This window comes from Sinocyclocheilus grahami, unplaced genomic scaffold (genome assembly GCF_001515645.1).
Source record: "Sinocyclocheilus grahami isolate Dianchi unplaced genomic scaffold, SAMN03320097.WGS_v1.1 scaffold498.1, whole genome shotgun sequence".
Taxonomy (NCBI): Eukaryota; Metazoa; Chordata; class Actinopteri; order Cypriniformes; family Cyprinidae; genus Sinocyclocheilus; species Sinocyclocheilus grahami.
Window position 1 is genome coordinate 51,735 of NW_015505677.1, and position 27,745 is coordinate 79,479.

The 27,745-nt window shown below is 37.5% G+C and overlaps 2 protein-coding genes across 3 annotated transcripts; one reads left to right on the forward strand and one right to left on the reverse strand.

Annotated features, from left to right (window-relative positions):
• Positions 1-476: 476 nt before the first annotated feature.
• On the forward strand, positions 477-13,112 carry LOC107554345 (death domain-associated protein 6-like). Its single transcript, XM_016236829.1, has 11 exons — positions 477-541; positions 772-1,017; positions 1,799-2,167; positions 3,051-3,182; positions 3,734-3,850; positions 4,625-4,856; positions 5,044-5,213; positions 8,202-8,349; positions 8,457-8,961; positions 10,894-10,999; positions 12,048-13,112. The coding sequence occupies exons 1-11, from the start codon at positions 527-529 to the stop codon at positions 12,105-12,107; spliced, it is 2,100 nt and encodes a 699-aa protein (XP_016092315.1). The 5' UTR covers positions 477-526; the 3' UTR covers positions 12,108-13,112.
• A 2,017-nt stretch (positions 13,113-15,129) lies between these two features.
• On the reverse strand, positions 15,130-25,361 carry LOC107554346 (zinc finger and BTB domain-containing protein 22-like). Of its 2 annotated transcripts, none has more exons than XM_016236831.1 (4): positions 25,254-25,361; positions 21,533-21,759; positions 19,417-20,292; positions 15,130-17,063 (listed from the first exon to the last, which is right to left on the reverse strand). In XM_016236831.1, exons 2-4 carry the CDS (start codon positions 21,755-21,757, stop codon positions 16,131-16,133), a joined length of 2,034 nt encoding a protein of 677 aa, XP_016092317.1. In that variant the 5' UTR covers positions 21,758-21,759; positions 25,254-25,361; the 3' UTR covers positions 15,130-16,130. The 2 variants fall into 2 exon arrangements, with proteins under 2 accessions (XP_016092317.1, XP_016092316.1); XM_016236830.1 differs by having other exon boundaries at positions 15,131-17,063; positions 25,129-25,361.
• Between the last annotated feature and the right edge of the window lie 2,384 nt (positions 25,362-27,745).

Genomic DNA, 27,745 nt, shown 5'->3' on the forward strand with positions numbered 1-27,745 from the left:
TTTTTTAACAAGTAAACGGAAGAAAGCTGTAGTGTACGAGCGAATTAAAGAACTACAGTCTCCAGATCAGCAGGCGAGCTAAGCTAAAATATCATATTTATATCATGAAATTATTAGTATTATAATGTCAAGATGTCATTGGCATTATTCATCCACTAACTCTAGTTGCTTGGGAAGTAAATAAAAAAGGTACCATGGTAAATAGTTACCGCCAAAATGCCATAGTTACTAGATATTATTGTAAAAATCATTACTAATCGTTATATATATTCTGTCTTTGGTTTCTTTTTTATTACAGTGGTGACTAATACCATCCAAAACTATTTTAAAGTGCATTTTATAAAAAAAAAATTTATGACAAAAACAGGTCTATAAAAATATTGAAATAATTTGCCCATAATATTGCATTTATTAACACACAATTGTCTCCTGCACGCAGAAGTATGACATTAATGAATATGTTGTTCTCTAGGTACACACGGATTTTGGCATCTCAGTTTGGACTTTGACTGTCTTCGCCAGTTCAATGCTCAGTGCTCAAGTATGTACAGAAAAACCGAACAAATACTTATGTATGTTGAGTTATTAAAAATGCACTTGAATATGCATGGCAATGTTAAATATAACTGACATAAGAACATAAATGGTCTGTTTTCTTGGTTATGACAGACATTGCACAAAGAGTGAAATCATAAAGAGTAACCGGTATGTTTCCAGGTTTTGGTGTAGTTGAAATGCAGGCCTGACACCTCCACTCTCGTTACTCCCCAGCAAATTCTCTCTCCTCCCTTCCGGATGGCTGGAGCAGTGATGGACAGCATTGTGATCCTTGACGATGACGATGAAGAAGCTTCCACGTCTGCATCTACCTCCTGTTCTCATGCTACGAACTGCCAGCCAAAAATGCCTGTGAAGAACCAGCTGCCGCCTCCAACACACATCACACGGTCTCCGTTCGCCTCCGCAAAGAAGGATGTGCATGTCCTGCAGAAGGAGAATGAGAAACTCTTCGCAGAGGTACGTTTGTTGGTAACTATATTGACAGAATTAATATACAGAAAAAGATAATTTGTGCAGAATACACGGACTACAAACTGCAAAAATACAGGACAACACGTTAGAAATGTTGTTATCTGACAGGGTTTTCAGGTTTTCTGCATGTCTCAAAAAGTCTTCGGAACACAAATTAAGATATTTGTGATGGAATCTGAGAGCTGTCTGACCCTGCATAGACAGCAACGCAACTGAAATGTTCCCAAGTCCAGAAACGTAGCAAGGAGATCGGTAAAATAGTCCATGTGACATCAGTGGTTCAACCGTAATTTTATGAAGCTACGAGAATACTTTTTGTGCGCAAAAGGAAATTAAAACAACAACTTTATTCAACAACTCGTCTCCTCCACATCACCATTTTGGAGAGTATCAGCTGGACGTAAACAATGTCCTGTGTCAGCTGCGTCACACGCATAGCCAGACTTACCATTGGGCTTGAGTGCCCGTTTACGTTTGTTTGATTTGTTTGTTATATGCCAGTCAGAATTCAGAAATTATTAGCCGCACGGGTTTGGTCTTTATTAGGTCTTATGGGTTTGAAACGATATGAGGGTGAGTAATTAATGACAGAATTTTCAGTTTTGGGTGAACTAACCCTTTAAAGTCTTACATTTATAAACCGGCAGAAACCCTGTTTTTCTGTTATCCTATAAAAAATTATTAATTATATAATTATATAAATTTTTCCTCCTTGTTTGTCCCGCCCAATCCAACCCAATGCCGTCCCTTCATCCTGCTGGTCCAGTTTGTGGATCATTGCTCCAAACACTCGCAAGATCATCCGGAGGTCATGACCTACCTGCAGACCAGATACTCCAAGGCGCTGCCGACCTTCCTGACATCGGTGGAGTTCCGTAACACTCTGGGCCGCTGCCTCACACGAGCCCAGGCCAACGCTGGCAAAACCTTCGTCTTCATTAACGAACTCTGCACCGTTCTTAAACAGCACACAGCTCGGAAAAGGAGCTCCATACAGGCTGTGCCCTCCCAAACAAAACCTGAGCAAAAGAGCAATGGGACAAATGTAGCGGAGGAGGTGCTGGTTAAAGGAGAAGAGGAAAAGCAAGAGGGCGACGAGGAAACGAAGAAAACGAAAAGGGCTTCCAGGAGACAGGTATTAGAGCGTAACTGAGAGATGCACTCATTGTATATATTGAGAAGGTCGATTTGTGGACTTGGATTTTTATTGACGCTATTGGTTTTCAAAAACATTGATTCCATTAATTTTCTCCATAGGGATTTAAAAATTCTTGTTGAGTTGTGTTTATTTGTTGTGCATTCTGTTTCATTTAAAGTGGGATTTGGGAGATTCCTATTTGAATGCAACAACGTCTGACCATAAAAGAGTTTTACTGTAAGAACTGTGAAGTGTGACTTTGTGTCGGTTTACTGCACTTTTTAGTGAAATACAGAATTTTTTATTTTATATATTTTTTTTATTAGGGAATGTACTATTCATATAATGAAGCATGCAACCAAATGGCGATATTTTAAGTTTACGGCACACTATTCCAATACATGCAGCATGCATTACAAAAACTAAATAAACACACACACAAAATATACTGGTAATTTTCTGCTAGTATGTTATCCAGTAGTCTTATGGACATTTCCATTAACCATAAAACACAATGCAAAGAAGTGCAAAATTCAAAATACAGGTAAAACACCTGTAAAAAAATAAAAATGGAGAATTTCTTCATAATTAATACAGTACTATAAGTGCCCTATTTTTACATATTTTTTTTACAGTGTATAAGTAGGCTTCTACAGAAAATATCAATACTTAAAAATATCTGTTCGTACTAGATCTGTACCGGTTTATTTGTTGATGTTACAGATATTTTTTATGTATAAAATGATTGGAATTTACTTCTTGAAACCCTACTGTTGTGCTTTATACTTGTGGACACTGAAATGAGCTGAGAGCTCTTTTGACTTCCGATAAATGTTCATGTACATTGTAATTTGTGTGTGTCTGCCATGTTCTGTTTCAGATAGCATACCTGGAAAACCTGCTGAAGGTGTATAATGAGGAGATCCGACGGCTTCAGGAGCGGGAGCTGAGCGTGGAGGATCTGGAGAAGGAGGACTCCAGTTATATTCAGGAGCACACGCTCAAACGCAAGGCAAGTCTCTTCATTCCTGCTTTAGCCTTCCTGATTTGGTTCAGTTACATTGAAAGTTCAGGGAAAGTTGTCTTTGTACCTTGTTTTCAATAAATGGTCCTATATATATCCACCTTTTTCTTCAACGTGGAAGTAAGCCTATGGGTGAGACTTCCGGTTCATTAGCCGCTATAGGTAAATAACGAGGAGAATAACAACGTGCAGTAAACGGTAAAACTGTTTGCACTACAAACCAGTGTTCATAATTAAGATAATACATTAAAATAATATAAAACACACCAACTTTCAATATCAAGCAGCAAAATGAACTGTTTTGTTCAGCTAAAAATAGCTGGAAGGAGTGGACGCAGATGAGACCGGAAGCCAGACCCATAGAATTTACAAATGGCCGCGCCAATTTTTACGACAAGAAAAAGGTGGATACAGAGTTCTGGAAGTTCCGGTATGTTGTCATAGTAAATCAAACCATTTTAATGCAGTCAAATGACTTTGAAGTTATGAGATTTTATCGGGTCTTGTTCGGATCCTTAATGCTCTTTTTGTGCTCTCAGATGATGAAGATCTATGAGAAACTGTGTGAGCTGAAGGGCTGCAACATGCTGACGGGGCGAGTGATCGAGCAGAAGATTGCCTACAGTGGAACACGATACCCAGAGATCAACAAAAAGGTTCTTCTTTTGCTTGTGAAATCCTCGAGATTAGCTCTCTAGATTCTCATTGCTCAAAATAATGCTTCCTCATTTCCCCACTCCTCTGTCCTCGAGCCTATGATATTAATAAAAGTTAGCCATCTTGAAGGACATCTCAATTCTCTTAATTGCACAGCGAGGAATGAGGAGTGAGGATGTTTTCAGAAGTGCTATAAATGGGGTGTTTCCTATCGAAAAACTTGACACAAGTGTAAATTCTCCTCCCCCTTTATATCGCTCACAATATGTCATCTGTTAGGGCATCTTGCATTATTAATGCTTTCTATGGATTTCTGAAATAAGTGAGCTTGAGCTCAGAAAACATGCCTTGAGCTCAGCTGATGATGTTTTGATGTGTCACTTGAGAGATCGAGAATATTCTGATATATGAAGAAAAAAGTTTTTCTGGGATTCCACCATCCTCATTTTTTCCCCTTGAATCCTTGCAGAGATCGACTGATTTGATTTATCAGATTGTTTGATTTGTTTATTAGCAGTCAGTGATCACATGATTGAAACAGATGTTTGGCTGGAGAACCATTCTGTAAAGCTTTGATCAGAAATGGATTGCAAACTTAAAATTAAATAGCATCAGAAATTACCAGGGCTTTTTTTTGACATCTGATGTTTTTCTTAAATTTATTCAGATTAAAAAAAAAATGTGAATGAAATCCAGGGAGCAAATATTAAGAAAATAATGAATAATTTTCCTTTCCTTTGTCTTTACTGTTGTCTTTTCTCTTTGGTTTGTAGATTGAACGTTATATTAACAGTCCAGAAGCTCTTTATAATCCACCGGACTACACGGATATCCTGAAGGTGGCTCAGCGCGCCAACGAACGCTACAATCTCCAGCTCACCCGCAAACAGATAACACAAATCGCTCAAGAAGCCTTCAGGGAGACAGGCAACAAACTGCAGGAGAGACGCCATCTTGACATGGTCTACAACTTCGGCTCCCACCTCACAGATTCCTACAAACCCAGTAATTCAATTCAGTTACTCTCCAATTCAGCTTGAGAACATAATCAAGTCATATTGTATTAGTCTGATGCTTTACACTCACCAACAGTTTATGCTCATTTCTGGATTGATGTAAACATGGATGGACTCCAGTAATATTTAGTGATTGTACGTTCGGCACGTGTGGTGAATTTCCCTGTTTTCTTCAGCGTTAGACCCTGCACTCACTGATCCAGCACTGCATCGCAAGCTCCGCTCAAACAGAGACGTGGCTCTCAGCAGCCTGGAGGACGTGATCACCAAATACGCCAATAAACAGGAAGACGTGGAGGTAGAGGAAGTGAGGAAGAAACAAGAGAAAGACAGACAGAAAAAGGAGGTAAAAGAACAAAATATATTCTTGTTTTGTCTTTAAATCATTCATGCAATGATTCTTTTCATTGGTTTGCATCAGCTTCATGTGCAATATTTGGTTTTTCTCCAGTGGAATCAGAAATGCCTTCAGTTATAGAATCAAACTCAAATGTAAAATACTTAAAATGTGATCAAATACATATTAAACAAGTAAACAAACAAAATAAATAAATAATATAATAAATATGATTTTAAATATTGAAAATAATTGATTATATTTAATAAATAAAAATACTAAAATAAAAGCTTGTTTTTCGATGGAGCGATGCTGATAAAAAATAATTTATAATTAATAAAATGTTAACAAATAAAAAAATATATTTTCTATTTGAATTAATACATTAAATATTTTTTTTAAATAATTATAATACAAATAATACATATAAAAAATTACTTTGTTTCTTGATGTAAATAATGCTGTTGTAATATTACATAATGACTTTATTTAAAATATAAATAAAATATTTAAAATGTATAAAAATATATATTGCTGTTTCTGCATTGTCCAAAAGGAAGCGAGGATCTCCTTGAAACCATTAGAAGTCTTGAATCTGTTTGTCCTTCCGTCCAGGGACGTAAATTGTAAATATCATTACAAACCACTCTGTGTATTGTAAATAATATAATGACATATACTTAAAATAATTGTGTAAGTAGTAAAAAAAAAAAAAAGCACTTTAAGATTAGAAAGTTTTGAGTCCCCCCTCCCTTGCCTCATAGTGGTTTGGTCCACTGCCTGCTTTCCCCCTTTACCTCACTGACACACACTCGAGTCCGGTGGGAGAGAACAGAGTCCTTCAGTAGTTATGTGTAAGCAGGCTCTCAAGGCTATTTTATGGCGCTTTTCCACTGTGTGGTACGACTCTGCTCGGCACGACTCGGTACAGCACGGCTCGGCTCGGTTTGCATTTTTACTGCAGTTTAGTACCGCTTTAGAGTGGGCGGGATTATTCACATGTCGTTATAGTTGGGCCCCCTCTACTGCCATGACTCCTGAAAAACTTTTTCATTCCGCGTCACCCCATCAAGCTCTCGCTGGATCCGCTCCTCTGTTATCAACGAGAGGAACATCTGTACTTCCTCAACAAATAACGAAACAGAAACTTTTTGGTTGTTAAAAAAGGTGCGTTTGTTCAAAACCGTTGCGTTCGATCCTTCGCTGGCTGTGCTGATTTAAATCTAGCGGTTCTGTTGTGTTTGTGTTGCAAGTTCAGTGACGCAGGTAGTGACGATTCTCTCCGGCCAATCCGTGATCAGCAGAGTTTACACGTCACGGTTTGGTAACGGTACAGTTCACTTGGAACCGCAACCGAGGTGGTACTAAAAAAAAGTACCAGGTACTGTACCCAGTGGAAAACCCTCCAAAAGTGAACCGTACCGAGCCGTCCTGTTCCGTACTATGCAGTGGAAAAGCGCCATTATTGACTTTAAACATCGGATAAAATGATTCTTTCTCTTTAATACAGATGATGCTGGATCATTAATAAATTAGTCATGACAAAATATGATGATGTCCGATGTATTTTTCCATGAGCGATTATAAGGTTACCTAGCTTGTTTGGTAGCTTGTTGAATAGTAAGTCACCCACTACGACTAACACGGCGATAAGCCTGTGTGTAAACTGATATTAGGCTAATATTGTAGATCTACCATTGTGTTGGGTTTTGCTCAGTATGATGTTAAAGGGTTAGTTCACCCAAAACTACACGTTTTACTCACCCTCGATGCATCCTAGGTGTATATGACTTTCTTCTTTCAGACGAATCCAGTCGGAGTTATATTAAAAATGGTCTTTGGTCTTTCAAGCTGTTTAATGGCATTCAGCGGGTGTTGCATTGCTGCAGTCCAAAAGAACTTATATAAAAATCGCCCATCCATTAAAAAAAAGTGTCTCACACGGCTCCGGGGGGGTGAACAAAGGCCTCCTGTAGCGAATTGATGTGTTTTTGTAAGAAAAATATCCATATTCAAAACGTAATAATCACTTTAATGTAGCTTGCGCCAGCAGTTGTACACAGAAGCAGTTCCGGGAGCATGACGTATGAGTTCAGCGTTGCGCATGCGCCGGTGAGTCTCGTGAAAACCAACGTTTGTTAACAGGAGCAAAGGAAGCAAAGTTTCCTTACTTTAGCAAAGGAAAACCAGTCTCCTCTTGGCTTATATCGAAATCCTCTGACATTCTTCTTTACAAATCCTCGTTTTGTACTTCTAATTCTTGACTGTTGTTTAGTTTTGATCTCTCCGCTGCGTTTCCGCGTTCGTCGCGTCACTTCTGAGCAGCGCTGACCTCATACGTCATCCGCCCAGAACTGCTTCTGTTTACAACAGTGAGCGCAAGCTAGATTCAAGTGATTATTACGTTTTGAATATAGATATTTTTCTTACAAAAACGCATGGATTCGCTACAGAAGGCCTTTGTTCACCCCCCGCAGCCGTGTGAGACACTTTTTTTTATGGATGGTCGATTTTTATATAAGTTCTTTTGGACTGCAGCAATGCAACACCCGCTGAATGCCATTAAACAGCTTGAAAGATCAAAGACAATTTTTAATATAACTCCGACTGGATTCGTCTGAAAGAAGAAAGTCATATACACCTAGGATGCATCGGGGGTGAGTAAAACGCAGCCTAATTTTCATTTTTGGGTGAACTAACCCTTTAAGTGGTAGATGTGGGCTTGCTGCGGTTGAATATCTAAATAAGAGACGTCCTCAATCCCAGACGAAACCTAAAATGCTACGTAGAGGACGCAAAATAATTTAATAATTAAATGACCGCGTGGTGAACCTATGAACCTAACTCATATTTAAACACGCTCTCCATGCTGTGTACACTGATCTTTGGCTGTATTATTTGTGTCCCCTTCAAAAATAGCTCTCTTTATGTTTTATGTTTATTGTCCCCCCCTGCTGTTAGATGAAATTTACGCCCTTGCTTCCGTCACGCTTTCAGGCACTTAATGGGCAGCAGAGTGACAGCAAAGAAAAAGAGAGGGAGGAACAGGGAGAAAAAGAGGAGGAGGAAGATGAAGAAGAGGATGATTCCTCTGATCCTGACATTGAAAAGGAGATCCAAGCCAGTCAAGAGCAAGCTGGTCCAGGTAAGAAGTGCATAAATCATCTTTATCTCCTTCCTTCATGTTGCTTGTATGTAATAAGCCCATTTCCTGGCGGGAAACCCCATTTCTCATTTTCTGACGTGTTTCAGATGATGATGAAGAGGATGTTGAAGAGGAGCAGTTGAACACCAGTGACAATGATCAGCCGATGGATGAGAACTCTCCTCTGTCAATCAAATCATCCGTGCAGGACACAGAGGAGGATCAGGGCGATGACGACCAGCGATCTCCAGCCAGCAGCTCACATGAGGAGGGACCTGTGGAAACGAGCACAAACGGCAGACCTGTGAAACAAAGCCCTTCATCCACAGAGAGCGTCAGTCAGTCAGAGACCATGGACTGGTTGCCTATCAGCAAAACAGAACTGATTTCCACTAATCACATTAAATCTGTTTCTGAAAGCACGGCTAACTGCACTGAGACTCTCTCCACCGATCAGGACTCGCCGTCAACCCCCGTGAGATCAGCCAACTGCAGTCCTCTACCTCCAACAAGCCCTTTACTGATCGACGAGATGGGCAACTACAAGAAGAGGAAACGACCCTCGACTGGAAACCAAACGGCCGCCTACAATGGGAACTGCACACATGACAGGTAAAACTGAACGAATCACACCAACTTACCATGAGAAGTTGTGTAATTAATAACTTGCTATTAAATTATAGGGACGTAACGATGTGAGCCAGTTGAAAATCTATCAAAATATGTGACGATTCAAGTCAGTTGAGATGTTAAATGAAACCTGATACAGTTGGTGGTGGGAGTTTATATGAATTTGTCTCTTGAGGGGAACTGACTGTCTTCAGAATAGTTTAGATGGTATTTTCTTTTCAACTTGCCTCTGTATAAAGCATATTAATGTAGTGTTTATGAGCGCAGCACTGCTTTGTTTACAGCGGTAACCTAGAAAACTCTATATTTCTGCTGTTCCACAAGCGCCACCTGCTGTCAGAGAGTGAATTTGCGTCTCATTCAGCCCGTCTGCTGTTTTTGATTTGTGTAGATAGTTTCACAAAAAGTATATTTTTCACCATTAATATGTTTTATTACGATTATGAATATTAATCTATTTTCTATGATTTTTCCCCCCAAATTTTTTTATCTGAATCTTTTTTGACCAAACTTTGGCTATGTTGATTATTATAGTGAAAATGTTTAAAGCAAGTAAAATAAAGTAGAATTTTATATATATATGTATAAAATCAAGGATGGTTTTCCATGGGTTTTTACTAAACATTTTAATTATTTTTGATTTACCTCTAGTTAGTCAGTCACTAGTGAGCCGTTGAACTTGAACTCATTCAGACCAGTTTTTGTGAACCAGATCATCTGATTTCATTCAAAAGAACTAACTTTAAAGAATGGTTTGTTTGTGAATCATCCACTGCCAAGATTTCAGTCTTGTGAACCTGTCAAGAAGATCTACGGCTGCTGATTGATGAATACTGATTTTCTCCTTTTGTGTTCTTCTGGAGGAAGAAATCCTTACGGGTTTGGACCGACACGAGTGTGAGAGCTTTCTTTATGCAGTGCTGTTTTTCTCATTCTCTTTATCTCAGTGATATTCCTCTGGATATGGGTGTGATCTGCTGCCCTGGGGAGTGTAATTAATAACTTGCTATTAAATTATAGGGACGTAACGATGTGAGCCAGTTGAAAATCTATCAAAATATGTGACGATTCAAGTCAGTTGAGATGTTAAATGAAACCTGATACAGTTGGTGGTGGGAGTTTATATGAATTTGTCTCTTGAGGGGAACTGACTGTCTTCAGAATAGTTTAGATGGTATTTTCTTTTCAACTTGCCTCTGTATAAAGCATATTAATGTAGTGTTTATGAGCGCAGCACTGCTTTGTTTACAGCGGTAACCTAGAAAACTCTATATTTCTGCTGTTCCACAAGCGCCACCTGCTGTCAGAGAGTGAATTTGCGTCTCATTCAGCCCGTCTGCTGTTTTTGATTTGTGTAGATAGTTTCACAAAAAGTATATTTTTCACCATTAATATGTTTTATTACGATTATGAATATTAATCTATTTTCTATGATTTTTCCCCCCAAATTTTTTTATCTGAATCTTTTTTGACCAAACTTTGGCTATGTTGATTATTATAGTGAAAATGTTTAAAGCAAGTAAAATAAAGTAGAATTTTATATATATATGTATAAAATCAAGGATGGTTTTCCATGGGTTTTTACTAAACATTTTAATTATTTTTGATTTACCTCTAGTTAGTCAGTCACTAGTGAGCCGTTGAACTTGAACTCATTCAGACCAGTTTTTGTGAACCAGATCATCTGATTTCATTCAAAAGAACTAACTTTAAAGAATGGTTTGTTTGTGAATCATCCACTGCCAAGATTTCAGTCTTGTGAACCTGTCAAGAAGATCTACGGCTGCTGATTGATGAATACTGATTTTCTCCTTTTGTGTTCTTCTGGAGGAAGAAATCCTTACGGGTTTGGACCGACACGAGTGTGAGAGCTTTCTTTATGCAGTGCTGTTTTTCTCATTCTCTTTATCTCAGTGATATTCCTCTGGATATGGGTGTGATCTGCTGCCCTGGGGAAGTAGACTTGTCCAGGACGATGGTCAGAAGCGCACGAGCCACACCACCTCCTAAGAAAAATAAGGTGACTGTGTCCGTTTGGTTTTAGCATTGAAACAGTGCAGTAAAAGCATCTGAATCTCTGCTGAATTGCCTTTTCATGTTATTATTACACCATTCCTGTAGCAGAAAGGCTGATTTTAAGAGCTCAGGAATATTTGAGCATGACTGTATTCCATTGCAACTTTCTCAGTCATCGCAATAAATTCACTGCAGCGTTTTCATTTTCATTAATGTAGTACTATATTATTTATAAATATTTTGAACTAGTTTTTATTTTGATCTATTTGATTTATTTATTTATTTTATTTTTAATTTAAGTTGTAGGAATTTAAAATACTTTTTTAAATATGTGTATTTGGTAAATATAGTAATTTTCAGTTTTTGTTTTAGTACTTTGAACAAAAATGAGAAATGTTGGCTTGGCAACTTACTAAACTATTTACTGAAATGAAGGAGATAAACCTAAAGAAATAAAGAAAAACAAGAGAGACTGTATATTATTGTTTTTGTCCTAAAACCTAAAAATAAAAACTAGAAGAATATCGCTGTAATTCACTCTTTAGGGAACAAGTTGCATTGGTTTACATCAGCTTTATTTCTTTGTTTTTTTTCTCAATCAAAATCAGAAACGCCAGGCATCAGTTTGTTGTGTTTCTATATAAATATTAGATAATAAATTAAATATGCAAAATAATTATATTTATTAATACTAAAAAGCATTTTAGCATAACTGTATTCTATTACAATTTTCTCAAGCATCTTAATAAAATGACTGCAGTGTTATTTTAGTATCATGACTACAGTATTGTAGTATTTATTAATAATAGTTTTTATTTTTATATTTTTCATTTAAAGATTAGTCATTTTGTTGGTTTTATTAGTTGTTGTTTCATTTTCAGAAATAACTGGCTTTGCACCACCGAAAGTATAACAACGTTTTTTTCTATTTGATTTCAATTAACGTATGTTTTTTTAAATAGTTTTAGTTTACAGTAAGACTGCGACTGAGCATTACATACAGCGTTCTAGGCTGATTAAAGCTGTAACTCCCGTCATTCATGTGTTCACAGGTGAACGTGGCGACTCAGTGTGACCCAGATGAAGTGATCGTTCTGTCTGATTCAGATTGAGTTCTCATCCTGCTCCAATAGTGCCTGCCAATGTGAACAGAGAACAAAAAAAACTCATTTTTTATTTTGGACCGGTTCAATCAGGTTTTGAACTTCCGCCACTGAGACGCAATGCCACTGTTTACTTTTTATACAAGGGAAAATGGCATGCCGTTATTCATTCAGGCTTTTTAGAGGTATTTTGGTAAATTGTAAATGGGTCTTGCCTCTAAACATTCTTACTCCAAGGGTTTATCTTGTATTATACTTATGGTTTTAGTTTGAGGGTTTGGATGCAATCCTCATTTGTGCTTGGAGTCATGACGGGAAGTGAGCTTTCTCTCCTCAACTCAATAAATGCGCTCATTTTGTCTAGTGTTTGACTTAAATGTTGATAACTTTGTACAGTGCACTGTGGATTTTTTTTAAGCAGCTCTAGAAATAATTTCCCACAAGTTATGAGCTACTTGACATGCTCCAATTTACAAATGTTGGAAGAGTTGTTCAGATTACATATTAAAGAAGTAGTTCACACTAAAAAATAAAAATTCAGACTTTTACTTTTTTTTTGTGGAATACAGAAAAATATCAGTATATGGATTCACAAGGACATAAAATATAGACTGAATTTTTATTTTTGGGCGAAGTGTACCTTCAACTGGCCTCAGGTGACAAAGCACAAGAGTTATGTGTCCTCTTACACACTTGACGTTTGGTATTGAGAAGATTTCTGTAAACTGCTGATGATTGATCTATTAAATTGATCAATATTGTCATTTAAAATGGTTTTTAATTACTCTGCTTAACTAATTGAGGATTTAACTGGCATGAAAATGGACAAGGTACATCAAATGAATGGTAACCATATTAAATTTGTTGTAATAAGCATTTATATTAATAACCAGGTTTGTATTCTATGTGCAAAACTGGCTTTGAATGTTAAATTTTATTGTTCTAAGGCCATACATTTTTTATTGCACCAGTCTGGTGGATAAATAGCACCTTATTTTATAATAATAATTTATTTTTATTTTTTACGCAGAGATGTTTCACTCAAAAATAAAAAATTCTGTGATTGCTAATGTCATTTAGGTTCTAAACCTGTATGACTTCATGGCTATTCTGCAGAACACAAAAGAAGATCGTTTCAAGAATGTATTTTGTCTATCCAATAAAAGTCAAGTACTCCAACATTCTTCCAAATATCTTTTTTTGTGTTCCACTGAAGAAAGTAAGTCATAAAGGTCTGGGGCAATGTGAGAGTCGGCAAATAATGGCAGGATTTCAGTTTTTGAGCGAACCATCACTTTAAAACAATCAGGCTAAACAGAAATATTCAAAACGACGCTAAAAAGTAAAACATTCAACTCCTCAGTTTGAACTTGCAAACGTGAATAAGACGAGAATGAGTCATAATTTGTGCACAAGGTACTTTATTTCTCTTTCATTTGAAGATCTTGAATCTTGTGAAACCTTTCTGTCCACGTCAGGAAAATGCTTCGTCTTTTATCGCCCATCGCATATTTAGTTCAGATTCACCACAACAGTTGTAGACAGAACAAATACTTTTTATTTATCAGTACAAAATACAGAGCTCTAACCAGATTACTCATCAAGCGAGCACTGAATCATGCTTTTACCTACAGGTTATTTTTAAATTATGTTTCAAATGTTCTCTACTTCATTGTTCACACTTTGTCTGTGCTCACTAATCTGAAATACACACCACACAGGTTTGATTTTAAAGTAATAAGAATGTGTGGATATGTGATTCCTTTCAGCTCACAATCTTCAGATCCCGGTTTATTTATTGTAATTAGGGATGCACGATATATCGGCCACCATATCGGTATCGGCCAAACTTTTCATATCGGTGCATCCCTAATTGTAATATATTGAATAGTTGCGCAAATGTTTGAGGTATATGGTTTCTGTGGTGCATGTGTGGTACAAGGCAACTACTGATCACTGCATTTACGTATCCAAACATCCACTCGGGTGATTAAATCCCAATCCCAATTCTTGATCGATCCCAATCAGGTTCCATTGAGTCATCTTCATGTCTTAAATGTTCTTGTTCTTCAAGCTTTTCATCCATTCGCAAATCAGGTCTCGGCCTTCATGGAAGGCAAACATGTAAACTCTCACTACTGGTACACTATAAGCTACATCTAAAACGCGCAGGAGTTCAGTAGTTGGATGCTAGGTGCTTGACTGTTAACCAGTATTGAGGAGGATGCGTCGCCTTCAATGTTTATGGTGGTTTTATGGGTAAATGGACATACTGTAGCCAAAATGCACTGGGAGTTGATTCATTTAGTGATCCAACTACCTACAAACCCCTGCACTTCCGTGCCTTTCAACGAGTAAAGGCCTGTTCACACCAAGAATGAACTATTTTTATAAAAAATTGTCGTCTGCCACTTTAAATGCTCGAGCTCTTTAAAGTTGAATGGATTCTGATTGGCTGTCAAAGTTTTTATTGTTCATCAGCTAGAAGAAAAACGTTCCTCTGTGCTGTTATCGTTATAGATGTGGACTTCTCTATTCTCATAGAATTAGAATGATTATTAAAGTTTTAAGGCCTGTTCACACCAAGAATGCTAACTATAAAGATTACTATATTACTGTCCACACCCAAGCACGATAATGTTCTTTTTATTATAAGTGCACTGCAGTTATGTCGCCTACCACTTTAAATGCTTGAGCTCTTTAAAGTGGGATTCATCAGCTGAAAACAAGTTCCGAAAGTCATTTGAATTATATTGTTCCTCGAGTCACTATCATTATAGTTGTGGTGCAGATTTAGCTATTTACTTAGAATTAGAACGATTATTAAAACTTTATAGTTATTTTTACAGTTAAGGCCTGTTCACACCAAGCACGATAACGATAAAGATATAGTTCTAAAAATAGTTCTCAATATTAAAGAATAGAAGAGTCCACACCACAGCTATTACGATAAAGGCACAGAGAAACTATATCGTTGGAACATTTTCAGAATGTTTTTTTTTCCAGCTGATGAACGATAAAAACATTGACAGCCAATCAGAATCAATCCTGTTATCACAAGCTCGAGAATTTAAAGTGACAGACGAGTGTGCGCTTGGAATAATCAGATGATATCGTCCGCTGGTGTGGACGCTAATATCGTTATCTTTATAGTTATCGTTCTTGGTGTGAACGGGCCTTTATCATTATTAAGTCATTATAGTTATCCTCCTTTTTGCAATGATCTTTTATAGTTAACTTTATAGTTATCGTCCTTTTTTGTGAACAAGCTTTTATAGTTATTGTTATAGTCACTGTCCTTTGTGTGAACGTACCTTTATAGTTATCGTTGTAGTTATCCTTTTTTGTGAATAAGCCTTTATTGTTATTGTCCTTTTTGCAAACGAGCCGTTAGAGTTAGTTATTGTCTGTTGTACTGTGAACAGACCTTTATAGTTATCGTTATAATTATCGTCCCTTTTTGCAAACAAGCCTTTATGATTATTACCATTTTTACGAATGAGCCATTATAGTTATCGATATAGTTATTGTTATTGGTGTGAATGGGCCTTAAGACACCAAAGTGCAGAGCAAGTTATATTCTTGTCTCCTATTTAAGAAATTAAAACATTAAAACCTTTGAGAGTGAATATACTGTATATAGTTGGGTGACAGTTCAATAAAACTTCACATCAAGAATGGACCAAATGAGTTAAAGTAATGTACAACTCTGTAGAACATAATATCGTACAGCATAATAACAGAATGGCACTTCAGAGCAACAGTGAACGAATCTTCTGTGCTAGTGAGGCAGCTTGAACGTGATGGCAACTAATCCATATTCCTGGCCGGGATAAGGTTTCGACAGTCACCATCGACGTGAGCTAGCAATGGGCATTTGGTCATTGGTATTATTTTCAAATACAAATGGGACATCGTGTATGGCGCACTCACCGACATGAGGTAAAGAATCAGACAACTGTGCACATAGTCCTTTGAAATCGAAGACAAGTGTTCTGGTTTTGCGGGACGGTGATCTCAGAGGCAAATTTCTTATGTGATGCTGCTTTCATCAACGTTTCCCTCACAGACTTCTTCCACACACCCGCTACGATTGCCACCAATGCCCAGAACGCCAGAACCAAGGCCATGCGGCCCGCTTTGAGAACTGATTCCTAGAAGAGGCCCAGAGGCGGCCATATTGAGACAAGAGACGCCATTGCTGCTCATGGAATGTTGCGGAGACAAAACGGGGATCCCACTTCTGGCGCCAACACTACCTTGATTGGTCTCGTTGGCTGACGGGAGCTTCATGTGATGTGGCGGAGAGATGACCGACCCTTCGGATCCCGATCTTCCATTGGCCCTGCCACGCCTCTCGCAATGCGAGCGATGCCTCATGAAGCTGTCGCGCCACATGAACTTCTTCCCACAACCGTGGCAGTCATAGGGTTTCAGACCGGTGTGGGTCTTCATGTGCTCGGTGAGGTGATGCTTCATCTTGAACTTCTTGGCACAGACGGGGCAGTGGAAGGGTCGCAGGTCCAGGTGCATGTTGATGTGCCGGTCCCGCATGCTCTTGTGTGTGAACGTCTTCCCACAATGACACATGAAGACCTTGCCTGAACTGCCAGCCGCGCTGCCGTCTAATCCTTCCATCCCGCTACACAATGCACTTTGGCCGGGTAAATGTACCGCTCCGTGTTCGAGGCTCCCTTTTAGAGACACCCCGGACATGCCTCCTGTGAGCCCTAATGGAGATGTTGACTCTAGGGCGGCTTGATTATACAGGAGAATCTGGTTTCCCTGCATGTCCAGAGGGAAGAGCTGAGCTCTGGCGGCCGTCGACTGAACCGAGCCGAGCAGGGTGGACACGGCCCTACTGGAGCATTGAGCGGGATTCCCAGGAGGATGTTGAGAGGATGTCTGGTCGATCAAACCCCTCTCAAACTTGAGGTAGTCTTCCGAGGACTGGCAATAGTCAGCCTATTGGAAAAAAGACATTTGAGTAATTGAGGATGTTAAAGTGCCCCTATTATGCCATTTCCAATATTGCCTATCATGCAGTGTGTAATGTAGCTGTGAATGTAAACGATCTGCAAAGTTGTAAAGCTGAAAGTGCACGATAAATAAAGTTATTGTCTCCCAAATGGACTTTGAACAGCTGAAACGAGTCGTTGGTAATTCGAATCCCACTTCCGTGACGGCTACACATCACATTTGCATAATGCGCTCCTATGTTCTACGTTGGCCGGCCACGAACAACTTGACCCCGCCCACAGACACATCATTCTACAGACGACTGCTTCTCTAATGTCGGGGGGTTCAACGCGGGATTCACAAAACGCTTGCTGTTGAAAGATGGATCAGTATCCTGTTTATTTGGACCAGCTGCTCCACTGAATCACAACCTGCAAGTATGATAAATATTAGATGTTTATATTTTCTATAGAACGCTCAAAATACAGAACTATTGAAATAGGCGTATCGTTTCCGACACAGCTGTATGCCGTAGACCAATCACAACAGACTGGGCCGTCTGACCAATCAGAGTAGAGCAGGCTCACAGAAAGGAGGGGTTTAGAGAGACTGAATCTTTGAACTGCTTCGAACGAATCGTTTGAGAATCGTTGGAAAATTAGGTGATATTAAATGCATATTTTGAGAAAATGAAAGCGTTTTTTGACCTTGCATGCATGTAGTCCTATTGTAGGAGACTCCCAAAACAATATTAGGAACCGTAAAAATGGCATAATAGGGGCACTTTAAGTTGTTGTTGGTGCACCTCGGTCACTGATTTGCTGAGATGATCTTTCAATTTTCTGTACCAAAAAATTCAATATATTTTTGACAATATTTGATATACAAAAATATTTAGACATATGCATTGCCACAATTACAAATTGAAAATAATCCATGTGCTTGAATAATATATCAAAATAACAAAACAAGTGGCATTTATTTTTTTATAGATGGCACAAGCACATTTTCAATCAGAATACTTCAAAAATGAGGTTTGTTTTTGAAGTATTTGGTACACGTGTATTGGTCTTTTTTATTGAATGTTGCAAGCAGAGCTGGGAGATATAGCCAACATATATTTTGATATTAAATGAAGGTATTTTTTATGTTAGGAAAATCATAGTTTAAACTAAACAAAAAACTGCTATATATTATGAATTGCATTTTTTACAACCATTTAGTACCCTATTACTTCCAATTTCACAAGGCAAGAAGTTAATTCACTGCAAAACTAAATGCTATTCTTAAGTAATTTTCTGGCTAAAATATAAAAAAATCCTTGACACTAAATAAAAGTACTTGAGAAGCAACAGCGCATGAGATATCAAGACGTTTTTGAGAATATACTGCATCTTCAATGCGAGTGCATTTGGCCTTACTGACCTAGCAGACTTTTTCACTTGTTTTACGTATAAACAAGTTTAAAATAAGTGAAGAAATCTGCCGGTAAAGTTGTATTTTAACTGAAAAGCATTTCAAATTATAACTAATTAAAAACTCAGTAATTTTTGCAGTGTTCAAACTTAAAGGGTTAGTTCACCCAAAAATGAAAATTCTGTCATTAATTACTCACTCTCATGTCGTTCTAAACCCGTAAGACCTTCGTTCATCTTCGGAACACAAATTAAGATATTTTTGATTAATTCTGTGAGCTCTCTGACCCTCCCATAGACAGCAATGTAATTACCACGATCAAGGTCCAGAAACGTAGCAAGGAGATCGGTAATCAGCTGCATCACGCGGATACGTTGTTTTCGTTCAAATCAAAGCGTAAACAACGTAGAAAACTTATCCACGTGACGCAGCTGACACAGAATAGCATACGCTGTTTAGGTTCAGTGGATATTCTCCAAAATGGCACCAGGGTGACAAATTGTTGAATAAATTCGTTATTTTTGTTTTCTTTGCGTATAAAAAGTATTCTCATAGCTTCGTAAAATTACGGTTGAACCCCTGATGTCACATGGATTATTTTATCGATCTCCTTACTAAGTTTCTGGACCTTGATCGTGGTAATTACATTGCTGTCTATGGGAGGGTCAGAGAGCTCTCAAAATTCATCAAAAATATTTTAACTTGTGTTCCGAAGATGAACGAAGGTCTTACGGGTTTAGAACGACATGAGAGTGAGTAATTAATGACAGAATTTTTGGGTGATCTAATCCTTTAATTGGAAATATAAAAGCATATTAAATTAATTGCAACATCTAAAATAATTAATAAATAATAAAATAAAGGTAAAATTGTATCAAATATACTGATCATATATCATCCAGCCCTAAAAAAAAGAAAGTTAAGTTGATGCAAAACTGCTGACCTGTGCCTCCATTTCAGCATCTTCTCTGGGTCCAGAGAGGGTCCTAACATTTGATATGTTAAATGTCCTGTCCCTCACTCTGACCATCTCCATCTCTCGTTCCTCTTCATCCTCCCCTCCTTCCTCTCCTCCGGACACCACGATCAGATCGTCTTCTCTCGAGTGCTCCGTCTTTACCACCACCCACTGTTTTCTTGGCATGATGCTCGGCTGACTGTACGACGGCCGCTTCTGCAGTGGTGAGGAATCTCCATCTTGATACGATGAAACTCCAAAACTGTCGCTCACCCCAACCTCCTGACCGGATGCAGAGGCTGCGCACTTCTGCTTGCCTCCTTGATCTCTCTTCCTGTGAAACAAGAGCTCGTCGTCATCTTCTTCATCTTCTTCAATCATAAAACCTTCCTCTCCGCCGGAGGGAATGCAGTAGGTTGGGGTGGAGTGTACGGCACCCTCTCCTGCTGCTCCAGTGGTCACCATCGCCCCGCCAAAGTTTGCATCTCTAGGACTGAAGTAATTGGTGCTGCTCGGGGACTGGCTCTCGCTGAAGGAAGGTCGGCTGGGAGGTTGAGGAGTCGAATGTGCGTCTCCTCCGTCCACTTGGGCGACCTTGTTGGCGCCGCCGCTCTGCCCTGCGCTCTCCTTGTCTCTGGATCCCTGAGGTCCACTGGAACCTCCCCTGCCCTCTTTGAGGAGCTCAGTGCATTTGTCCACAATGTGCCACATTTGAAGCACACTGCCAACGGTGAGGTAGTTAACGATGTCTTCGCGAAGCATTCGCAGCTGGCCGGTGTACGCGCAACTGAGGACGCTCTCAAAGGCCAGCGGGTCCATGACGGCTGGGATGGAGACAGTGGACATGTTCTTCAGCAGTACCTGGAATGCAGAAATAAAGACTGTGATATGGCTAATAAACACTGCACAGATGAATTTGATAGAAACTATTATGCTTTTTTTTATGACTTAATAATACAGATTGTGAAAAATATTTTGTCTGTGAAATCTTACAGAACTTGGCAACTGTTGTTGCCAACATATTGTCTAACAAGATTTTGCAATTATCTAATATTGCACATAATACTCATAATATAGACAGACAGACAGACAGATATATATGGGTTTTTATTGTTAACTATAAACTAGAACTAAAATCATAACATTTATTTGAAATAAAATAGACATTTACTATATACATTTACTGAAATAAAATATTAAAAAACATAATTTATTGCTGCAAGTTGCCAAGGCAACATATCATTTTTGTATAGTTTAACTACGTAAAATAACTGAAACTGAAATAAAAAGGATTAAAAATTATTACTAAATTACTAAAATAATAGCAATTATTATTTACTAAAACTTTAAAATTAAAAACTAAATATTAGAAGATGATTTAAAACATTATTAAAAATAAGAAATTTTATGTCAGTTACACTAAAACACTTATTTTTCATATAATATTTTATTAATATATATTTTTATTACACATTTTTATGGTTTTATTTCTTTCTTCCATATATGGTCCATAAAACACATTCTTGTGTTCAAAGATATTATTTTTTATTATTATATTTATTAATTTGAATTATTTTTATTTTTAGGCTTTTCTCAGTAAATACTTTAATTTACATTAATTTTATTAATCAAAATTTCATGCAATTAATTTGATTTAAATACTAGCTTATTATACATTTCATTACACATATTGTTTTATATCTTCCAGATACTGTATAATCCATGCAACACACGTTCTTGTGTTCAAAGATAATTTGAACGATCTTGATCTTTAGGTAAATAGTAAATACTCACATATGCAATGAAATTTATTAATCAGAATAACATATAATTAATGTGATTCAAATGTTATGTTACATAAACATAAACATGTAACATAAACATGAATGTATGGACAATACAGATATTATTTAAATAACTCCTGCGGTAATTCACTCAATTTGATTCCTTCTCTTTCAGTGTTTGTCAGCAACTAGAGGAGATCGCTTGTCAGACCTAGCAACAGTAACCAAGGGGGTGTGGCCATGCAGAATTGGAATGAACTTCAATACATGTTTCAAGAAATATTTTAAAGCATCTAGGCCTCAATTTAAAGACGTACCTGGTCATGGAAGTAAGGTGACGATGCAGCCAGCACACACCGATGGGCCTTGAACACCTGGCCCTGAACGTGGATGGAGAGGTCGCAGAGATGGCCTTCTTCACGCTGCCGATTCAGGCTGTCCAGCACTGAGGCCTGCACACTGGGGAAGCACACCTGCACCTCTGAACCAGTGGCTGAACCCGCGGAGTCACCATAGCCTTGGTCCGCCGTGGCCGACTGCATTCCTGCAAGAGGTCAGCATCACAAAACAGCGCATTTAACGCAAATTTACTGTGTGTCCCAATTTGTGTACTCATGCACTATTCTATGCTGTTTTGTAGTATAAATAATGTGATTTGTGTGGTCACACTTAGTTCCAAAAAGAAAACGTGCACTTCAAATGCCCAGATGATGTGCTTAATTAACGGAAAAAACTAAGTGTGGAATGTTGGACACTTCATGAAGCAGCTTTAATTACGTACTTGAAGAGGAAGAGCTATCAGACTCCTTTGTTGGATAAAAAAATAACCTTATATCATTCATACACAAGACGGTTGAGTACACTGTGCATAGAATAAGTGCATAGTGCATCATTTGGGACACAACTTTACATTACACAGGCTACATTCACACAGCAGAAGACTATAGCTGTGTCCCAAATTACGCACTATACACTTATACATGTACTTATGAACTATGTACTCAATCATGTAGAGCAGGGGTGCCCAAACTCGGTCCTGGAGGGCCGGTGTCCTGCAGAGTTTAGCTCCAGCTTGCCTCAACACACCTGCTTGGAAGTTTTTAGTATGCCTAGTAAGACCTTGATTAGCTGCTTCAGGTGGCTTTGATTAGGGTTGGAGCTAAACTCTGCAGGACACCGCCCCTCCAGGACCGAGTGTGGGCACCCCTGATGTAGTGTATGAATTATATAAGATTATGTTGTCATTAATAATCTGAGTCTAAGAGCCCCTCCTCTACGTAAATAAAGCTGCGACAGTTGAGTGCATGAAGTGTCCAAAATTCCACATGTTAAAGGGATAGTTCACCTAAAAATGAAAATTTGATGTTTATCTGCTTACCCCCAGGGCATCCAAGATGTAGGTGACTTTGTTTCTTCAGTAGAACACATATGATGATTTTTAACTTTAACCGTTGCAGCTGAAGTTATGGTTGATTGCTCTTCGGCTGGATATCAACACACCCATTAACATAAACTACACCAGAGCGCGTACACACCCCACGCACCGGATGCTGTGCGCGCGCACAAAGGCAGTTGGACATAGTGGTGTATTAGAGGTAAAAAATTATATGAATACTGTTCGGTTTCTCGCACAAACCGATCGTTTCGTGTCTTAAGACATCAATGTGTCGTCACGAGCCGCAGGGTTTAATTTGGATTTGTCTGTGCATGTTTTTTTTACTCTCATAGATTTTGTTACCATTGCCATGCATTATACGACTGACAGACTGCAACGGTTAAAGTGAAAAATCATCATTTGTGTTCTACTGAAGAAACAAAGTCACCTACATCTTGGATTCCCCGGGGGTAAGAAGATAAACATCACATTTTCATTTTTGGGTGAACTATCCCTTTAAGTGCCATCTTCCACTTAAGATGATGTTAAGTGCACCATCAGGGTATTTAAAGTGCACTTTGTTTTGTCAGTGTGAACACACTACTCGCACTATTTATACAATAGTGCATAAGTACGCAATTTTGGACGCACTATGGTTGTCAGTCCTGTTTTAAATTGCTGAATAGTTACATTCACACACAGTTCACTTATAAACCAGAGTGACAACCGCATTAAATAATCAAACTGACTCCCAAACATTCTGGACTCACACCGCATTCTATGCATAGAATTTAAATTTACTTTGAAAATGAATGACTTCCAGTCACTGTTGTATATATCCTCCTAAGACCCAACTATGGAGTTTTTGCCTCTGTAGTGGACATTATGTTTGAGTGAATTTCTCTGAGACCTCACATGTCACAGTTTTAAGTCTGGATGTCCTGTACAGAGTACATTCAGGGCTTTCCAGAGATACCAAATGATTGGCTGTTTCACCGAGACCACTCCCTCTCCTTGGTTTTTAAAAATGGCTGACATTAATTTAGTGATCAAATTGTACATCCTTATGAAAATATGATAATATTTTGTAATTATAATTTAAATCGGATTGATTTTCAAATTGTTTGTTATAAATCAACATCTCAGGAAAATGTTACGGGGTTTCAAATCAAAATATGACTTCCTGTTATGAAACAAAACATAATTTCATACATGTCCACTGTAGAGGACACCAGGACTAAAAGCATGTTTATTATACATTTTGGGAGACAAAAGAAAAATTGTTTGTCATAAATCAACATCTAAGGAAAATGTTATGGGGTTTCAAATCAAAATATGACTTCCTGTTATGAAACAAAACATAATTTCATACATGTCCACTGTAGAGGACACCAGGACTAAAAGCATGTTTATTATACATTTTGGGAGACAAAAGAATTGAATAGGAAAACAAATTATATATCAATATTATATATTATTATGAAAATCTGGCCAATTACTACTCCCATTATTACACTTCTTTTTTCAACATGCTGTCCCAACAGCACTTTAATATGCAAATTAGATACAGTGTATAGATAACATTGTGTTTAATGGGAAACCCAGTTTATGGAATTTTTACACTCATATCGCATAAAAGCAAATTGGTATATCAAATAATTTTGTTATGTATTTTATAACATAGTTGAGAACCATCCTTAAACAAAGTTAGTTATAAAAAAAAAAAAAAATTGATTGGTGATTTAAAAACAATTCCCATTGTTTTTGCCTTTTCATGTCTACTCTTGCAATTTTTATTTTTTAGAAAAACTGAGTCCTGGTGTCCTCTACAGAGAACATATCATAACTTATGAATAAAATTGTATTTTACCATTTTTTTCTTATGCTCTAAACAATGTAATGACATGAAAACATACTAAATTCACAAAGTTTTTATTTCTGGTTCTCACCAGGATATATAATAATGATACGCTATATATTTAAAAAAATGTATGTTACATAAACATCAAGTTCATACGTATGTAAACAAACGGCTGCTAAAAATATGTAATATTATAAATATTATATATGATATGTTTTGATGTTCCTCTGGCATAACTACTAATTTCGATCAAATATGTTTTATTTCTCTTTGAACCCAGCAAATGGTATTGCAGGTCCAAAGAACAAGGGGCACTGACCAGGCGCTGCATGCACACTTTATTTATTCACTTTATTGGCGTGTTAAGTAGCCTTTCCGAATTGTAATAATGACAGATATCATGAAAATAGTTTCCTCGGATCCTGTAATAATAATGCCTCAGATGAAGAATATTTCGCTATCCGGGAAAGTCGCATTGGTGTTTGATAAGCGCGTGGATTACTATGAAATCCGCCTGCTGTTGATAAACTCAAGAGCCCCGTTTAAAAGCGTTCGGGTCAGAAACGGGGTTTGTTTACGTTAGCCAGCAGCTGCGAAACCAGCCCTTGTGGCCTTAAGAATCACGGAAGCTAATCACCTCATAAATCAGACTCTTGTTATCGAGCAAGATATCTTACCGATTTAAATATCTCCGTCAGGCGCTCAAAAGAGGGATTTCCATTATGATAAATCGACGCTTCCCACCGTTCGGGAATGCCGAGAGTAATGGTGGACTGACATCGGGTTTGGAGTCTGGTTTTACCTTTAATGAAATCCCAGACAGCTGCTCTAGACTCGGCCGACGAAAAAGGGAAGCGGACGCTGGATCCTGTTCCTTATTGTCATGGCAACAAGTGCTGTTTTCGAGTAATAGAAACCGTAACCATGTACCATCTTACTAAAATAGTTCAACACTTCAGTAGAATCCGTGTATCATTCGATCATTCGTTTTTTTATTTAATATTGAAAGTAGAAAAATGAGAAAACGGCTCGTTTTTCGTTGTTTTGTTTTTTTCCCAAAAAATAAAAACGAAAATTCAGCTTTCATTTTTCGTTCATGGGTGGAAAAATTAATAAACAGCTTGAATATTTGATTTCTACACGTGGGCGGGAATTAAACGCCCCTTTCTGCTGATTGGTCAGCTGAAGATCAAACCGGGCCGTCATCAGTTCTTCTGCAGTACCATGCAGCAGAATAATAGTCCTCTGCAGCTGCAGTTGTACGGATTAATAACCCATTTTATACATTTCATATTTTTCTCATCAAACAGACTAATGAATAGGCTCTTACTGGGGCAGAGTCTAGACAGGGCTTTCTTCTGTGCAGACCAGCGGTTCTTAAAGTGATCGGGGGTCTGAGAAATAATTTGCTATAGCCTAAAGTATTTCCAGACTGTAAAGTCGCTTTATTTTATCATGATACATAGGCCTACTGTGATTTATTCCAAAGTGACTTATATGATGCATTTAACATCAAATAATCTAAATGAAGCCTTTTAAAAGACGAGCATTCACTGTGGTTGATGTTTGTGGCATGCGCCAGAAAGATGCTCAAGGAGACCGAGACGCGCTAAAGCAGCGCATTCTGTTGTTCTCTTTATTTCTCAAAGGCATGACATTTTGTAGTTATTTTGAACGTAACGTTACACAATTAAAAATATACATTTGAAGTGAATGTAAACTGCTTTAAATATGACTGCTGCTTATTTGCTGTGCACTTCAATACTGGTCTGTGCTTGACTGTAGTCGCGTCTGCTTATTGAGTTTATTTAACCCGTCGCAATTTATTGGAACTGTGTGAACTAGAGGCACTACTCAATGTTGTTCTAAAGGCTTATTACTTAATAACACAAAAATGTCCTGCTCGGGCTTGCCAATTTAATGGCAGAGAATGGTGACTTTAGTTTTTTTTTTTGAAGCGGATGCATATCTGTCGTAAAATAATCATATGCATCTCGTGCCGTATATTCCAAGCATTCTGAAGGTATACTGAGTGTTTGGTGAGAAACAAACTGAAATGGCAAGTTGTTATATTTTATGAAACTCTTGCATTGCAGAGCGAGTGCGCAACAGCTCATGCAAGTGCATATCCTTTTGAGATATCAATTATAATCAATTTTAATAAAACACAAGACTACATTATATAACTCTAACAGTAGGCTATTTAATATCTGTTGTTCTCCGGTTGTCAGTCAAAATGACAGTTCTTGCGTGAACATAGGCCTGTATATACCCAAGCCAATTTATTATTCTTTCCTTTTTGTCTTGGTGTTTAAAATATTTATTTTGAAACTAATTAATTAATTAATTAAACAAACAGACTTACTGGGTGAGCAGGGTAGGCTAAGACAGCTGTCATATCATACCCTGCCATGCCCAGCTGATGCAAAGAATATAATTTATATCTACACAGAAGAAAACCCTGTCTAGAATCTGCCAAGGTATGAGTTGTTTCAAGCTATTCATTAGCCTGTTTGTTTGATGAAAAAAGACTAAATGTAGTTGCAATAAATGCGTTAAGAATCCATACAACTGCAGCAGCGGAGGACTATTATTCTGCTGCATGGTACTGCAGAAGAACTGATGACGGCATGGCTTGATCTTCGGCTGACCAATCAGCAGAAAGGGGCGTTTAATTCCCGCCCACGTGTAGAAATTGAATATTCAAGCTGTTTATTCATTTTTCTACCCCTGACCGAAAAATTAAAATTTAAGCTGAATTCTCGTTTTTTGTTTTTGAAAAAAACAAAAATGCGAAAAAGGAGCCGTTTTCTCATTTTTCTACTTTCAATATTAAATCAAAAAACGAATGATCGAATGATACACGGATTGAGTAGGGCTGTTCGATTTCGAAATTTAATTTATTTTATTTTATTAAATGTGTGTATATATATATATATAGTATTTATTGAGTTTTTACTTTATCTTTACTTTGTCATTTAGCAGACGCTTTTATCCAAAGCGACTTACAAATAAGAAAAAGTAATTAAAACTAAAAGCTATAACTCTATAAATACTATATATATACACATTTAATAAAATTAATTAAATAAAAATGACAAATGCATACATTTCAAAACTAAACATTTAAATGAAAAATAAAATAAAATAAAGATTTTTAGATTGAAGGAATCTATAATCTCACCATGACTGCAGGATAAAGGTCATAGAAAGTATTCTTCTCATATTATGAAGCTTTATTTGTAAAAAAAAAAAAAAAAAAAAAAAAAAAAAAATAAAAAAAAAAAAATTTTA

Coding starts and splice junctions, on each gene's coding strand:
- LOC107554345 (XM_016236829.1), top strand. Junction 4,857..5,043: donor CACAGATTCCTACAAACCCA/GTAATTCAATTC, acceptor TGTTTTCTTCAG/CGTTAGACCCTGCACTCACT. Junction 5,214..8,201: donor AAGACAGACAGAAAAAGGAG/GTAAAAGAACAA, acceptor TCACGCTTTCAG/GCACTTAATGGGCAGCAGAG.
- LOC107554346 (XM_016236831.1), bottom strand. CDS start 21,757: ATGCAGTCGGCCACGGCGGACCAAGGCTATGGTGACTCCGCGGGTTCA. Junction 20,293..21,532: donor CACCTTACTTCCATGACCAG/GTACGTCTTTAA, acceptor TCTGCATTCCAG/GTACTGCTGAAGAACATGTC. Junction 17,064..19,416: donor ATGCTGAAATGGAGGCACAG/GTCAGCAGTTTT, acceptor TTTTTCCAATAG/GCTGACTATTGCCAGTCCTC.